A 15,134-nucleotide genomic window follows, 5' to 3' on the forward strand; every position below is an offset into this window, starting at 1 on the left:
AAATTTGCTTGGGCTCTTTAATGACCTTGACCTTGAAGGTTATATTACTGAATTTTCTCAGATTGTGCATTTATTGGTGTGTGTGTATGTATAGTATATGTATTATATATATATATATATAAATGTGTGTGTGTATATATATACATATATGCAGGTATATATATATATATATAAATATATATATATATATGCATGTATATATATATATACATATATATATATATATATATCAAATATATATATATATATATCAAATATATATATATATATATATATATATATATATATATATATATATATAATATATATATACATGTATATAATTGTGTCATGTTTTTCTATTTTTAGAAATTGCGTCATTGTTGCTATTTTTAGAATTTGCGTCATTTTATGCCTCCCCGAAAAAATTTCGGGGGAGCATATAGTCGGCCGCCTTGTCCTGTCCGTCCCGTCCATCCGTCCGTCCGTCTTTCCGTCCGTCCGTCCGTCCGTCCGTCCGTCCCCTTTTCTTGTCCGGGACATAACTTTGAAACAACAAGAGGTATCAACATGAAACTTTGTAGGTAGATAGATCTCATTGAGTAGGTGTGCAGTGCACAAGAACCGTAAACTCTGCCTTGCCTAATTTTTGAATTATTCCCCTTTGTTTATTTTTACACTTGAACTTTGTCCGGGACATAACTCTAAAAGTATAAGAGGTATCAACATGAAACTTTGTAGGTAGATAGATCTCATTGAGTAGAAGTGCATGCACAAGAACCATAACTCTGCCTTGCCTAATTTTTGAATTATCCCCTTTGTTTATTTTACACTTTGAACTTTGTCCGGGACATAACTCTAAAAGTATAAGAGGTATCAACATGAAACTTTGTAGGTAGATAGATCTCATTGAGTAGAAGTGCAGTGCACAAGAACCGTAACTCTGCCTTGCCTAATTTTTTGAATTATCCCCTTTGTTTATTTTACACTTTGAAATTTGTCCGGGACATAACTCTAAAAGTATAAGAGGTATCAACATGAAACTTTGTAGGTAGATAGATCTCATTGAGTAGAAGTGCAGTGCACAAGAACCGTTACTCTGCCTTGCCTAATTTTTGAATTATTCCCCTTTGTTTATTTTACACTTTGAACTTTGTCCGGGACATAACTCTAAAAGTATAAGAGGTATCAACATGAAACTTTGTAGGTAGATAGATCTCATTGGGTAGGTGTGCAGTGCACAAGAACCGTAACTCTGCCTTGCCTAATTTTTGAATTATCCCCCTTTGTTTATTTTACACTTTGAAATTTGTCCAGAACATAACTCTAAAAGTATAAGAGGTATCAACATGAAACTTTGTAGGTAGATAGATCTCATTGAGTAGAAGTGCAGTGCACAAGAACCGTAACTCTGCCTTGTCTAATTTTTGAATTATCCCCCTTTGTTTATTTTACACTTTGAAATTTGTCCGGGATCATAACTCTAAAAGTATAAGAGGTATCAACATGAAACTTTGTAGGTAGATAGATCTCATTGAGTAGAAGTGCAGTGCACAAGAACCGTTACTCTGCCTTGCCTAATTTTTTGAATTATTCCCCTTTGTTTATTTTACACTTTGAACTTTGTCCGGACATAACTCTAAAAGTATAAGAGGTATCAACATGAAACTTTGTAGGTAGATAGATCTCATTGGGTAGGTGTGCAGTGCACAAGAACCGTAACTCTGCCTTGCCTAATTTTTTGAATTATCCCCTTTGTTTATTTTACACTTTGAAATTTGTCCAGAACATAACTCTAAAAGTATAAGAGGTATCAACATGAAACTTTGTAGGTAGATAGATCTCATTGAGTAGGTGTGCAGTGCACAAGAACCGTAACTCTGCCTTGTCTAATTTTTGAATTATCCCCCTTTGTTTATTTTACACTTTGAAACTTTGTCCGGGACATAACTCTAAAAGTATAAGAGGTATCAACATGAAACTTTGTAGGTAGATAGATCTCATTGAGTAGGTGTGCAGTGAACAAGAACCTTAACTCTGCCTTGCCTAATTTTTGAATTATCCCCCTTTGTTTATTTTTACACTTTGAACTTTGTCTGGGACATATTTCTTAATGTATAAGAGATATCAACATGAAACTTTGTAGGTAGATAGATCTCATTGAGTAAGTTTGCAGTGCACAAGAACTGTAACACTGTCTTGCCTACTTTTGTAGTTATTGCCCTTTGTTCATTTTTGACACTTTGAACTTTGTCTGGGACATTACTCTAAAATTATAAGAGGTATCAACATGAAACTTTGTAGATAGATAGGTCTCATTGGGTGGAAGTGCAGTGCTTAAGAATCATTACTCTGCCTTGCCTTATTTTGAAGTAATTGCCCTTTGTTTATTTTTACTTTTTGACTTTTGTCCTGGACATTACTTTAAAACTATTAGAGATATCAACATGAAACTTTGTAGGTAGCTAGATATAATTGGATAGAACTGCAACGCTTCAAGAACCTAAACAAAGCCAGGTCTAATTTTGGAGTTATTGCCCTTTGTTCATTTTTTTAATACTTTCCTGTGTCCAGAACCTTCTCGGGGAGCATCACCCGGTTCAACCGGTTCTTGTTTTCTATTTTTAGAAATTGCGTCATTGTTGCTATTTTTAGAAATTGCGTCATTTTTTCTATTTTTAGAAATTGCGTCATTTTTGTTCTATTTTTAGAAATTGCGTCATTGTTTCTATTTTTAGAAATTGCGTCATTTTTTTCTATTTTTAGAAATTGCGTCATTTTTTCTATTTTTAGAAATTGCTTCATTTTTTTTCTATTTTTAAAAATTGCGTCATTTTTTCTATTTTTAGAAATTGCGTCCTTGTTTCTATTTTTAGAAATTGCGTCATTTTTTTCTATTTTTAGAAATTGCGTCATTTTTTCTATTTTTAGAAATTGCTTCATTTTTTTTCTATTTTTAAAAATTGCGTCATTTTTTCTATTTTTAGAAATTGCGTCATTGTTGCTATTTTTAGAATTTGCGTCATTTTTTTCTATTTTTAGAAATTGCGTCATTTTTTTCTATTTTTAGAAATTGCGTCATTTTTGTTCTATTTTCAGAAATTGCGTCATGTTTTTCTATTTTTAGAAATTGCGTCATTTTTTCTATTTTTAGAAATTGTGTCATTGTTGCTATTTTTAGAAATTGCGTCATTTTTTTCTATTTTTAGAAATTGCTTCATTTTTTCTATTTTTAGAAATTGCTTCATTTTTTTTCTATTTTTAAAAATTGCGTCATTTTTTCTATTTTTAGAAATTGCGTCATTGTTGCTATTTTTAGAATTTGCTTCATTTTTTTCTATTTTTAGAAATTGCGTCATTGTTGCTATTTTTAGTAATTGCTTCATTTTTTTCTATTTTTAGAAATTGCGTCATTGCTTCTATTTTTAGAAATTGCGTCATTTTTATCTATTTTTAGAAATTGCGTCATGTTTTTCTATTTTTAGAAATTGCGTCATTTTTTCTATTTTTAGAAATTGCGTCATTTTTTTCTATTTTTAGAAATTGCGTCATTTGTGCTATTTTTAGAAATTGCGTCATTGTTTCTATTTTAAGAAATTGCGTCATTGTTGCTATTTTTAGTAATTGCGTCATTTTTTTCTATTTTTAGAAATTGCGTCATTGCTTCTATTTTTAGAAATTGCGTCATTTTTTTCTATTTTTAGAAATTGCGTCATTGTTTCTATTTTTAGAAATTGCGTCATTTTTTTCTATTTTTAGAAATTGCGTCATTTTTTCTATTTTTAGAATTAGAAATTGCGTCATTTTTTCTATTTTTAGAAATTGCGTCATTGTTGCTATTTTTAGAAATTGCGTCATTGTTGCTATTTTTAGAAATTGCGTACTGTTGCTATTTTTAGAAATATGCTTTATGTTTCTATTCATATATATACAAAATATATAAACAAAAATAATGTCAGACCAAAAAAAAGACAGACCAACTAAATTTATAAAAAGGAAACATCAATATATGTTCAAACCTTTCTATGTTTGCGTTTAAGTAAAAAGTCGAGCGTTGCCCCCGCCCGGCGGTGGCTCTTGTCTTGAAAGATAATTATCACAAAGTCGTCATACTACACAAAGAAATTGGTTATAACCAATAGATGATCTGTATTGATCTGTATTTTGGGGTCTCTAGATAACAGGTCAACATCATAGGGGCCTTAAATTTCAGAATAGATAACGCTTATTATTTTGAAATATTGATCACAAAGTCTTCATATTTTACATACTGGTTGGTCATAAATAGAAAGTGTCCCCTAATGATTTTGTGATCACTAGGTCAAAGGTCAAGGTCACAGGGTTCTTGAATGTTAGTATGGTTTCTGCTCATTATCTTGAAATATATTTAGTCTTCGTATTTCTAATATTGATTGGACATAATTATTAGATGACCCCTAATTTGCGGTCACTTGTTCAAAGGTCTAGGTCACAGGAGCCTTAAATATCTCATTATCTTGAAAACTATTTATCACAAAGTCTTCATTTTTAGCTCACCAGAGCCGAAGGCTCAGGGTGAGCTATTGGTATAAAAGGGGCATGCTCCGGCGTTCGTCGTCCGTCGTCATGCGTCAACAATCGTCTTCTTCTCTGAAACTACTCAGCAGATTTACTTCAAATTTGGTCTGTAGCATCCTTGTGACAGTCTCACTTTAATTTGCTCATGTCATTCTAATTGGCCCCTTTTAGGGGTCAGCAGAGCTAAAAATAGAAAATCCTTTAAACATCTTCTACAGAACTAATTGATGGATGATCACAAACTTTGTCTGTAGCATTCTTGGGTAGTCTTTTATCAAGTTTGCTCATATTAATTTGATTGGCCTCTTTTATGGGCCGCTAATGCTAAAATAGAAAAACCTTTAAACGTCTATTTCTACGGAACTAATTGATGGATGATCACCAAACTTTGTCTGTAGCATTCTTGGGTAGTTTTCCATCAAGTTTGCTAATATTATTTTGATTGGCCCCTTTTAGGGGTCTCTAGGGCTAAATATTGAAAACCTTTAAACATCTTCTTCTACAAAACTAATGGATGGATGATCACCAAACTTTGTCTGTAGCATTCTTGCGTAGTGATGTATCAAGTTTGCATATATAAATTTGATTTGACCCTTTTAGGGGCCGCTAAAGCTAAAATAGAAATACCGTTAAATGTTAATATCTTCAGAACTAATGGATGGATGATCACCAAACTTTGTCTGTAGCAGTGTTGGGTAGTCTTTTATCAAGTTTACTCATTTTATTTTGATTGGCCCCTTTTAGGGGCCGCTAAAATAAAAAATAGATATACGTTAAAACGTTTATTGCTACAGAACTAATTGATGGATGATCACCAAACTTTGTCTGTAGCATTATTGGGTAGTCTTTTATTAAGTTTGCTCATATTAATTCGATTAGCCCCTTTTAGTGGCCTCTAAAATTAAAAATAGAAATACGTTTAAACATCTTCTCCTACAGAACTTATTGATGGATGAACACCAAGCTTTGTCTATAGCATTTTGGGTAATCTTTTATCAAATTTGCTCATATTAATTTGATTGGCCGCTTTTAGGGGCCCCTAAAGCTTGAAATAGAAAAACCTTTAAACATCGTCTACTTCAAAAGCAATTGATGGATGATCACCATACTTTGTAGCATTCTTGTGTACTCTTTTTATCAAGTTTGCTTATTTTAATTTGATAAGCCCCTTTTAGGCGCCACTAAAGCTAAAAATAGAAAAATCTTCGAACATCATTTCCTACTGAAATAATTGAGAGATGATCACCAAACTTTGTAGCATTCTTAGGTAGTCTTTTATTAAGTTTGCTCATATTAATTTGATTAGCCCCGTTTAAGCTAAAGCTTACTTAAATGCCAGGTAGTCTTTTATTAAGTTTGCTCATATTAATTTGATTAGCCCCGTTTAAGCTAAAGCTTACTTAAATGCCCCAGGTCATGGTATTTCTTCAAATTTTTGTTTAAACATTTTCTATGCTCAAATTTAATATAAGAATATATTGACATTCCAACACTGAAAAGCAGTTGTTTCTGGTGAGCGACTCAGGGCCAGTTTTTCTTTTTTCCATAATTGAACACTTCCATGTACCAATTGGCAAGTTTCTATATAAAAAAAAACAAATAATGTGAGTCAAGGGCTAGAAAGGGGGGCATATGTGTTGTTCGACATTTCTTTTTCTGTACTGTTACTTCTTTATTTCTGAAGGTATCAACCACATCTTATGTCACAAGGTTCAAAACTCTAATAACCAATATTTTCCAATTTATCTCCCCTTGAACTTTTTCTTAAAAAATATATTTTTTTACTTTTACATCAAACGGATCAACTTCATACTCCAAATATATGTTCATGAACTTAGATTTTTTACTTGAAAAATGTTATCTTTTACCATAACTTCTTTAGTTTTAAATGTGTCTTCCTCAAACTTCACATACATATTCCTTATCATCAATTACATGGTCATCTTATGTGACAAGGTTCATAACAATAAGCAATATTTTCAGATTTATCTTCCTTTGAACATTAACCTTTTCCCGTGTTTCGACGGCTTTTTGCCCCCCCCCTTTTTTGAGGCCTCAAACAGTGAAACAATGTCCTATTTAGGCCTCAAACACTGTTTTTCGTTTGAGAAATGTTGTTAAAAAAAGTGACCACTTTTTCGGCGCCGTCCCCCATCCAAATATTACATCAGGGGGTTGCCAGAAGGGGGATGTGCCCCCTTCTGTTTGGGGGGTTTGAAAGGGGGCGGAGTCCCCCTCATCGCCAAGAAAATTTTGGACATGTGACAGGCTAAAATGGCCCAGGTCGATCTTAGGGTAACTAGTAACCGACGCTGAATAGCCTTTTACTCTATCTCATTTCTTTGAGAAGTTGCAGCACTTTGAAATCAGTTTTGATGGAAAAAAACAATGCAAAATAGTGATTTTTGGCAATTTTGAGACGTCCCCCCCCCTTGCCATGGTAACAGGAAATTTACCATTGAGCATGCTGTTACAGAGGCTATGGTGTAGTCAACATTTGTGCCAAGTTTCATTAGTATTGAAGTTTTTTTCATAGTTTCATAGCAGTTTGAACTTGTTACAGGAGGCTTTTCAATGAAAACGGCCATTTTTCGCAATATGCTCATGGGGTAAAAGGTTAAGAAATATTTTAACTTGTTTACTTTTTAGGTTATCTACTTCAAACTTCAAATATATATTTCCTATCATTACACACACGCTGTGTGACAAGGTTCATAGCTCTTGCGTGACTATTTCCAGAATTATTCCCCCTTGAACTTGGAATTTATGTTAACAAATATTATTTTATTGCTATAACTTCTTGTTATATGGGTAAGATTTATAAAACGCAAGCTCCTGTATTCCCAGAATTATCTGCATTTAATTTTTGAACTCCGAATTCATTTGTTAATAGATTTTTTGTGCCTCCACTTTAGGGGGGGGGGGGGGTTAGATTTACCCTTGCCCGTCCGTCTGTCCATCTTTCCAGGCGAACGAGAGGACACTTGTTGGGTTCCTTCAACACACGAGAGAACACTTGTTGGATAATTCTATTCATTCCGTCAGTATTGTTCTCTTATTTGGTACTTTTAAACAAAAGTAGTACCCAATAAATGACCATTTGTAGGAACGTCCTTCCGTCCGTTAGCAATTTGGTTTCCGGAGCATAAATTAAGTTCCATTTGGCCCCTGCAATTCAAACTTCAAAGGATGATTGCCATATAGGGTAGAAGAACACTATTGATTTTGGTGCCACAAGGTCAAAGGTCAAGGTCACTATTACCCTAAAACTGAAAATGGTTTCCGAAGCATAACTTAAGTTCCATTTGGCCCACAGTTTTCAAACGCATAGGATGATTGTCCATATTGGGTAGAAGACCCCTATTGATTTTGGGGTCAAAGGTCAAGGTCACTTTTAGCTTAATACTGAAAATGGTTTCTGGAGCATAACTTAAGTTCCATTTGGCTCACAGTTTTCAAACTTCATAGACTGATTGTCCATATTGGGTGAGACCCTTATTGATTTTGGGGTCACAAGGTCAGAGGTCAAGGTCACTATTAGCTAAATACTAAAAATGGTTTCCGGAACATAACCTTAGTTCCATTTGGCCCACTGTATTCAAACTTCATAGGATGATTGTCCATTTGGGTAAAAGACCCCTATTGATTTTGGGGTCAAAGGTCAAGGTCACTTTCAGCTTGATACTGAAAATGGTTTCCGGAACATAACTTAAGTTCTATTTGGCCCACAGTTTTCAAACTTCATAGGATGATTGTCCATATTGAGTAAAAGACGCCTATTGATTTTGGGGTCACAAAGTCAAAGGTCAAGGTTACTATTACCCTTAAACTGAAAATGGTTTCCGCAGCATAACTTAAATTCTATTTGGTCCATGGTATTGAAAGTTCATAGGATGATTGTCCATGTTGGTTAGAAGACCCCTATTGATTTTTCGGTCACACGGTAATTGGTCAAGGTAACTATTACCGTTAAACTGAAAATGGTTTCCGCAGCATAACTTAAATTCCATTTGGCCCACAGTATTCAAACTTCATAGGATGGTTGCCCATATTGGGTAGAAGACCCCTATTGATTTAAGGGTCATAAGGTCAAAGGTCAAGGTCACTATTAGCTTAATACTGAAAATGGTTTCCGGATCATTACTTAAGTTCCATTTGGCCCACAGTATTCAAACTTCATAGGATAATTGTCCATATTTGGTAGAAGACGCCTATAGATTTTAGGGTCACAAGGTCAAAGATCAAGGTTACTATCACCTATAATCTGGAAACAATTTTCTCTCAATAACACAAGCATTAATCAACCTACAGCTGTAAATTTTATAGGATTAACAGCTTTATACCCCTGACGTCTTTTTGTCCATCCGTTGTAACATTTTTACTAACAAGATAACAACTTGACTGCGGTGCTTTAAAAACAGCAACTGTATATATACATGAATGTTCTTCTGTTCTTTTTGAAGGAGGTAATACTGTATTTAATTCCCATGTCTTACAAATGCTCCATCCTTACTAAAAGAAAAAGTACTTTTGGGCATATAATGCTCCGCCTAGCGGTGCTCTTGTTTAACTTGTGTAAACTCATTGATATCTTTTTTCGCATGTTGTTGAATCTGTCAAGAACAATATTGTAAGCTAAAATAAGTTGATGTTAAAATCTGATAGTCAATTTGCTTCTATGCATGACATTGACATTACAAGCTTTGTATCTTTGATAAAACATACCAGAACTTTAAAAATGATTTTCCTGTGATAGTGAATTTAGAAATGGAATGGCCCAGTTTTATTTAGATTCTTGTACAATATTATCTTGATGTGTTTTAAAAAAATTTTCAATTAAAGAAACTCCAAACGATTTGTCAGGAATGAATACTTAATATAATGTTGGTATATGTACATGTATATGGTTAGGTTTATATCAAAATAAGTTAAACAAAAACATTTTATTTTAGCTGGATTAAAAGAGCTGAAAGTATTTGTTGACCTTGCATTTATGTCAGCTGGTGATGAACCAATTAACATTGCTCGCGTTCAATGTCTCCACTCAGCTGTGACAGGATATGCCCCACTTATATTTGATCTGGATGAGGATTGTGGTTACAAGGAACTCTTGAATCTTTGTGATGTTGTTTGGAAAGAACTTGAAGCAAATCCTGAACTCCCAAAGAAATTGGTATTTTTAAGCAATAAACATGAATTAATTTTGTTTATTGTGAAATTGTTTGTTGTTTTATTCATTTTGATGTTAAAGACCAATTTTGTGAATCTTAGATGTTCCGTAATTAGCCTATCTAAGATGTTAACCAGAAATCAGCTTAATCACATTCATGATAAGTATGTAAAGAATGATTAAATCAATATCTGCTAAAACATGAACAATGTACTTATAATGACATGATAAATCTGTTAAATAAGTTGTTTCTTATTCTCAAAGAATTAGTTATAACAATGAGCATTTTTTATCATTTAACATTGAGATCCTTTTCAAAATCATTTTGGAAATTTTACCATTTTATTGCCCTGTGTTTTATATCTCTAATAAAAGAATTTAGCCTTTTATATTCCTTTACAGCTAGACACTACAGGTCAGCTTGAGTGGCTTAAAGCAATCAAACAAGCCCATGGCTCGGTAGAGGTAACATCCCTTATGCAAGTTGAAGCTATTAATGCTAATGGAATATTTACACTCGGTAAAAATACATGGAAGAAAGAGACGCAGACACAACAGATTGATGGTGCAATTATGGTAAGTTTTACTACGTTGGAAATATTATTTGCTGCACTGGCATTCTTGCAAAACATTTTGTAATTGTTAGAAATATGAATTTTTAGGATTCTGATAATTAAGTTTGAATTTTAGGAAATGTCAGATATTCTGAAGTTGACTGTGCCAGAACAAGAAGGGAAAAGAGAGTTGAAAAATTACAACTTCACCCAGCTTCAAGATTTACAGAGCCGACTTATGTTGGTGGCAGGCAAGGCAGAGAAGGGTTCTGATAGTGTTGACAGATTCACCATGGCAAGTGTAATTTTAGAAACATGTTATGTTAACATCATGATAAGGATAATGTGTATCATTATTGTGTGAGGGAAAAGGTCTCAGTGCATTGAAATATTTGTTACAGTAACAGAATGTATAAAAGGGAGTACAAATGAATAGATTTGAAGTGAGTACAATGATTTGTTGTATCCGTGCTTTGAGTTAAAAACCTAATCTTGACATTGTTTTCATTTGTTTTAAGCACATCTGGGCACAAAGTGAACTTATGAGATGTCTGTGTGTTTCCGTCCTTCATCCTCCTTCGTTGTCCCGAAATTTCTTTAAACAACTTCGCCTCCTAGACAACTTTATAGATTTTAACCAAAGAAATTAATAATTCTTAGATGGTCCTCTACAAAAGTTAAAAAATGATTCCAGTCTGATACCTAAGTAGGTCACAGGAGCCAAGAAAGACTTAAATATAACTGAAATCTTTAAAACATTTCCTTTCAGAAACAACAATACCCAGAGCCTAAATATTTGACATGTATCATCACATTAGTTATCAATAAAAGTCACATGAATCATGTCCAAGGGGTAAAAAATGATTTAGTTTACTTAAGATTTAAAGAAAATTTCATTTAAATATTCTTTTATTAAACGGTTATGCCTAGAACTTAGTCCATGTGCTAGGTGGCATGGACGGTAACTTGCACTCTACAGTACCATTCATGAACAGACTCAATTCAACCGAGTCTGCAACATTTTCAATGATGTCGTTTTGGATGTTCTTTAGAAATTCTGTTTTTCCCAATTTTATATAAATTTTGCGCCGCGGGTCAAGAAATAATTAATATAGACTTTTATAATAAAATAAATTAGAATACTTTACTTAAGAAATTAATATGCCTAGAGCTCAGATATTTGGCATATAGCAACACTTTGTGGTTGACAGCAAAATCAAATTAATTGACCCCAAACTGGGGTCCAATAGTCTATATAGACTTGAATAGTAAAATACTTTTGAGTCTTTTGTGTAACTACAATGCCAAGAGCTTAGATTGCCACGTAGACCTCTACAAAATTTATATAAGTCATATCCTTTGGTCAAAAATGACATTGTCCAGTTTGTCACATATTTGTCTTAGACTTGTAGTAAAAATATTGCGAAAAACAAAGCCAAGATTGAGATAATTTGCTTGTAAAATCACCTAGGGTCTTCTACAAAACTTATATAAATCATGCCTCGTGGGTGAAAATTTGCCAAGACCAGAGGGTTACATAGCATATTAAGACTTAAATAGGAAAATACAGTCTTCCCTCGTGAAATAACAATGACAATTACCTTAGATAGTAACCAGTTGCTCTTTGGGTTGCTTATTTTATATTCTTTTTAGCCTTGAAAAAACATGAGGAAGCCAGTGTGACCTCATCACTGGCTTTTACCATTTCTAGCAAAGTTTAGCTGAGCCATCCAGTCCTTTTTACCAAATAAGTTTTAAAAATCAAAACAGATTTTATTGAATGATGATAATTTGTCTTTTAGATATTTGACAGTATAACTAGACTAAGTAGTGTATACATGAAACTTAGTTCCTCTGGATGTGTACTTTTTAAAGACTGGAGAAGCAGGTTTTTCTGTGACCCTCGACCTGAACGACCAGTTTGTGCTATTCTAGAGTTTGGACAAGGTGATGGTGCACCCCAGTTGAAGGTTAGTTTCACTTATTGGGATATTATTTAAGTCTGTATCTGCTTTCATTATCGATTTATGTAACAGTGCATATAAAGCATTGAAGGAGAGAATGCATTGTTTTCCTTAATTGTTCACAGAAACTGATTATATTAATTAGATATGATTACAAAAAAAAACAAATCTTAGAAGCCAAGTTTAAAAATTACTGAGCTAAAATTATATACCCCTTAGTGCTGTGAATGTGAATATCATGCAACAATGTGAATTCTTTGCAATGAGAAAACTATTCTGTGTTTTCAGTTTGATTTTCTACTACTGAAGTGCTTACTTTTGCCACAAATATGGCATATAGAATCGTCAAAAAATGTAATTAAAACAAGAAAGTTGATATTAACAGTTATAAAATGACATTTTTGTAGGGGAAAAAAACTGATACCGAAGGTCTGCAAGACATAATACCAGAGTTAGCAAATTTTATGGAGACATGTTTAGAGGAATGGTTGAAGTATATCAAAGAAAAAAGAAAGAATCATCTTCATTTGAATTATTTCACTGTAGACCAGTTGGTCATTCTACAACGAGAGCTTGTCAAAATGGGATCAGATTTAGAGCCTTCTCATCTTATCTACCCACTCCTCTCTGCTGTTAAAGAAAATTGTACACCAGGTTATTTTATATTTTTATAACTTTTCTTTATTTGTCAAGATAAATACTGATAGAAAAATCGATGTTTATTGTCTGACATTTACCAAATTATCATTCCCTACTAACTCTGGTCTGTTACTTAGCAAATAACTAATAAGTTCTCTAATAAATCTAACAAAATAGCGTGAGAGATTTAAAAAAAAAATGCTTGTGACCAAATATACCTGTAACGTTCGAAGCCTAGGTCTATAGATTTACAGAAGTGTTACACATTGAGCTGTTTGTGCAAGCTTAACGTCTGTGGTTTAGTTTCATTAGTTTTTATGTGCTCATTTTGTTTTTCTGATTTCTGTTATGCTTTGGATATGCTGAAAAGCAAATGGTTTATGTACACCACCTTCATATATTCTTAGAACTTTTTTAACAGTATTTCCAACAAATTCACTCTTGTAAACTAGTTTAAATCTACGATATTTTGTGAAGATATTTTATAATTATGCTTACCAAATGAAACAAGTGTCTCTTATTTTATGTTTTCAGTTAAAGAGCTGAATTTTTTATTTGTTTTGAATAGAATAGAATATTGTCAAAACTACTGAAGGTAATAGGTTGAATCTTCACCATTTGTGCTCTGTGATTATCTGACATGAGGGGCACAGATCCAAAACTCTGGTTGAGTTATACCCCTTTTCTTACTGTCAAGCACTGAGAATAGTCGAGCACGATGTCATACGGAGAGCTTTTGTCTTAATCAGCAATTTAAGTAGGAAAGCATGTGCATATGTTTTAGTCTTGATTGTATTATAACTTATCTCAGTTTGTAATCAGGCATTTTATTCAATTCACTTAATTAATAATTAGATGATCTGTTGGATTCAATGACTTCTGCTAAAGAAGAAATTGAGCGGGGCGCTGTGATGGAGGCAGAGGAGGAACGGGACCAAGAGGAAGCAAACACTTTGACAGATTCTACTGAAGATGAGAAGAAACAGAACTTTGTACAAGAGCTTATTCAGGCTGGCTACGAGCAGACACTTGCTATTAAAGCTTTGGATTTTGTGGACCCCGACGATGTGACTGCAGGTTTAGAATTAAGCTTATCTATAAGCATCTTAATGATCTGTTAAAAATATTAAAGTTCTTCCATTTATAGAAAAGTTGACCTGTCATTACATAAAACTATTATGAATAACAGCGAGTTGATTTTGTTAATATTTTTCAGGTCATGTCAACTGCTATTTCTTTCTTATAATTTGCATAAAAAATGATAGATATATCAATTATTTATTTACAAGCTTTCAGAACAAAATTGAATTTAAAATATGCACAAGGACTTGTTTAAGTGGAATTATTTAATAAGAATCAACACAGTCGTAAATAAATAACGTACAAGTATAACTTTCAATATTCTTATGTTTCTTTTCTTTAACTCTAGGAATAGTTTGGTGCATGGATCATGAAGAAACGGACACATCTGAAGATGATGATCAACCAATGCAAGAAAAAAATAAACCAGTTAGAAAACATCTTTCACAGAGACCAACTTTCACTGGCTGGAGCCAATCTAAGACTGACATACAATCTATGATTACAACAAACATATCTGGATTGGGAAAACAAAAGTAAGAAGCACCAAAAGTGATAAAATATGCACTTACTGTTTTTATTTCACTGATATTTTATTTTGTTTAACCAATACAACATTGATATTTTAACAAAATCACTTTTTTAAAGAAAATCGCACTTCTTTGACAGAATTTAATCAAATAACAATTTTTTAAATAAAATATCAATTTTTAATCGAAATATTTATGTGTTTAAATGAAAAATGCTTTATGTATAAATAATGTGTTCAAATATAAATGACATGATAATGAAGAATTTAATTATCATATGTTAAAACGAACGCAATAACTTTTTACTTTCACAGTGTAACCGTTACATTCAGGCCTATGTAGTAGGATACGGTGCTTTTACAGTTTCATCTGTATTTCAGAACTTTTGGATCAGAACCTTTGATAAATGACTTAGAGGAGTTATGGAACAAGTTCTTGGAATCAATTTCTTCCAATATAAGAGATTATCTTAGTCTAGAACATCTTGGTCTTATTTTAAAATATCTCTCAATGAAAGGTACGATTTATTTGTTGTTTGAATTTAGCTTGTGTTTATTGTTAAAAATGGATCTCCAGTGTGCATTAAATTTCAAAGGATTTTTATGTGCTATTGTGATAAATTAAAAAGAACCTCGATATGGAATTGTTAAAAAGACAGATG

General features: G+C 32.8%; 1 protein-coding gene across 1 annotated transcript in view; it reads left to right on the plus strand.

Moving 5' to 3' along the window:
* LOC132751499 (E3 ubiquitin-protein ligase rnf213-alpha-like) overlaps window positions 1–15,134 on the plus strand; it is a gene marked incomplete at its 3' end in the record, with an annotated part of 150,663 nt that overhangs the window by 77,312 nt on the left and 58,217 nt on the right. Inside the window, exons 20-27 of the mRNA XM_060741665.1 lie at window positions 9,489–9,709; window positions 10,109–10,282; window positions 10,397–10,555; window positions 12,063–12,230; window positions 12,632–12,878; window positions 13,719–13,940; window positions 14,293–14,479; window positions 14,854–14,990. Of these exons, the coding sequence (XP_060597648.1) occupies window positions 9,489–9,709; window positions 10,109–10,282; window positions 10,397–10,555; window positions 12,063–12,230; window positions 12,632–12,878; window positions 13,719–13,940; window positions 14,293–14,479; window positions 14,854–14,990 (1,515 nt within the window). The remainder of the gene's footprint in view (window positions 1–9,488; window positions 9,710–10,108; window positions 10,283–10,396; window positions 10,556–12,062; window positions 12,231–12,631; window positions 12,879–13,718; window positions 13,941–14,292; window positions 14,480–14,853; window positions 14,991–15,134) is intronic.

This window comes from Ruditapes philippinarum, unplaced genomic scaffold (genome assembly GCF_026571515.1).
Source record: "Ruditapes philippinarum isolate M1 unplaced genomic scaffold, ASM2657151v2 ctg885_1_1_1_1, whole genome shotgun sequence".
Taxonomy (NCBI): domain Eukaryota; kingdom Metazoa; phylum Mollusca; class Bivalvia; order Venerida; family Veneridae; genus Ruditapes; species Ruditapes philippinarum.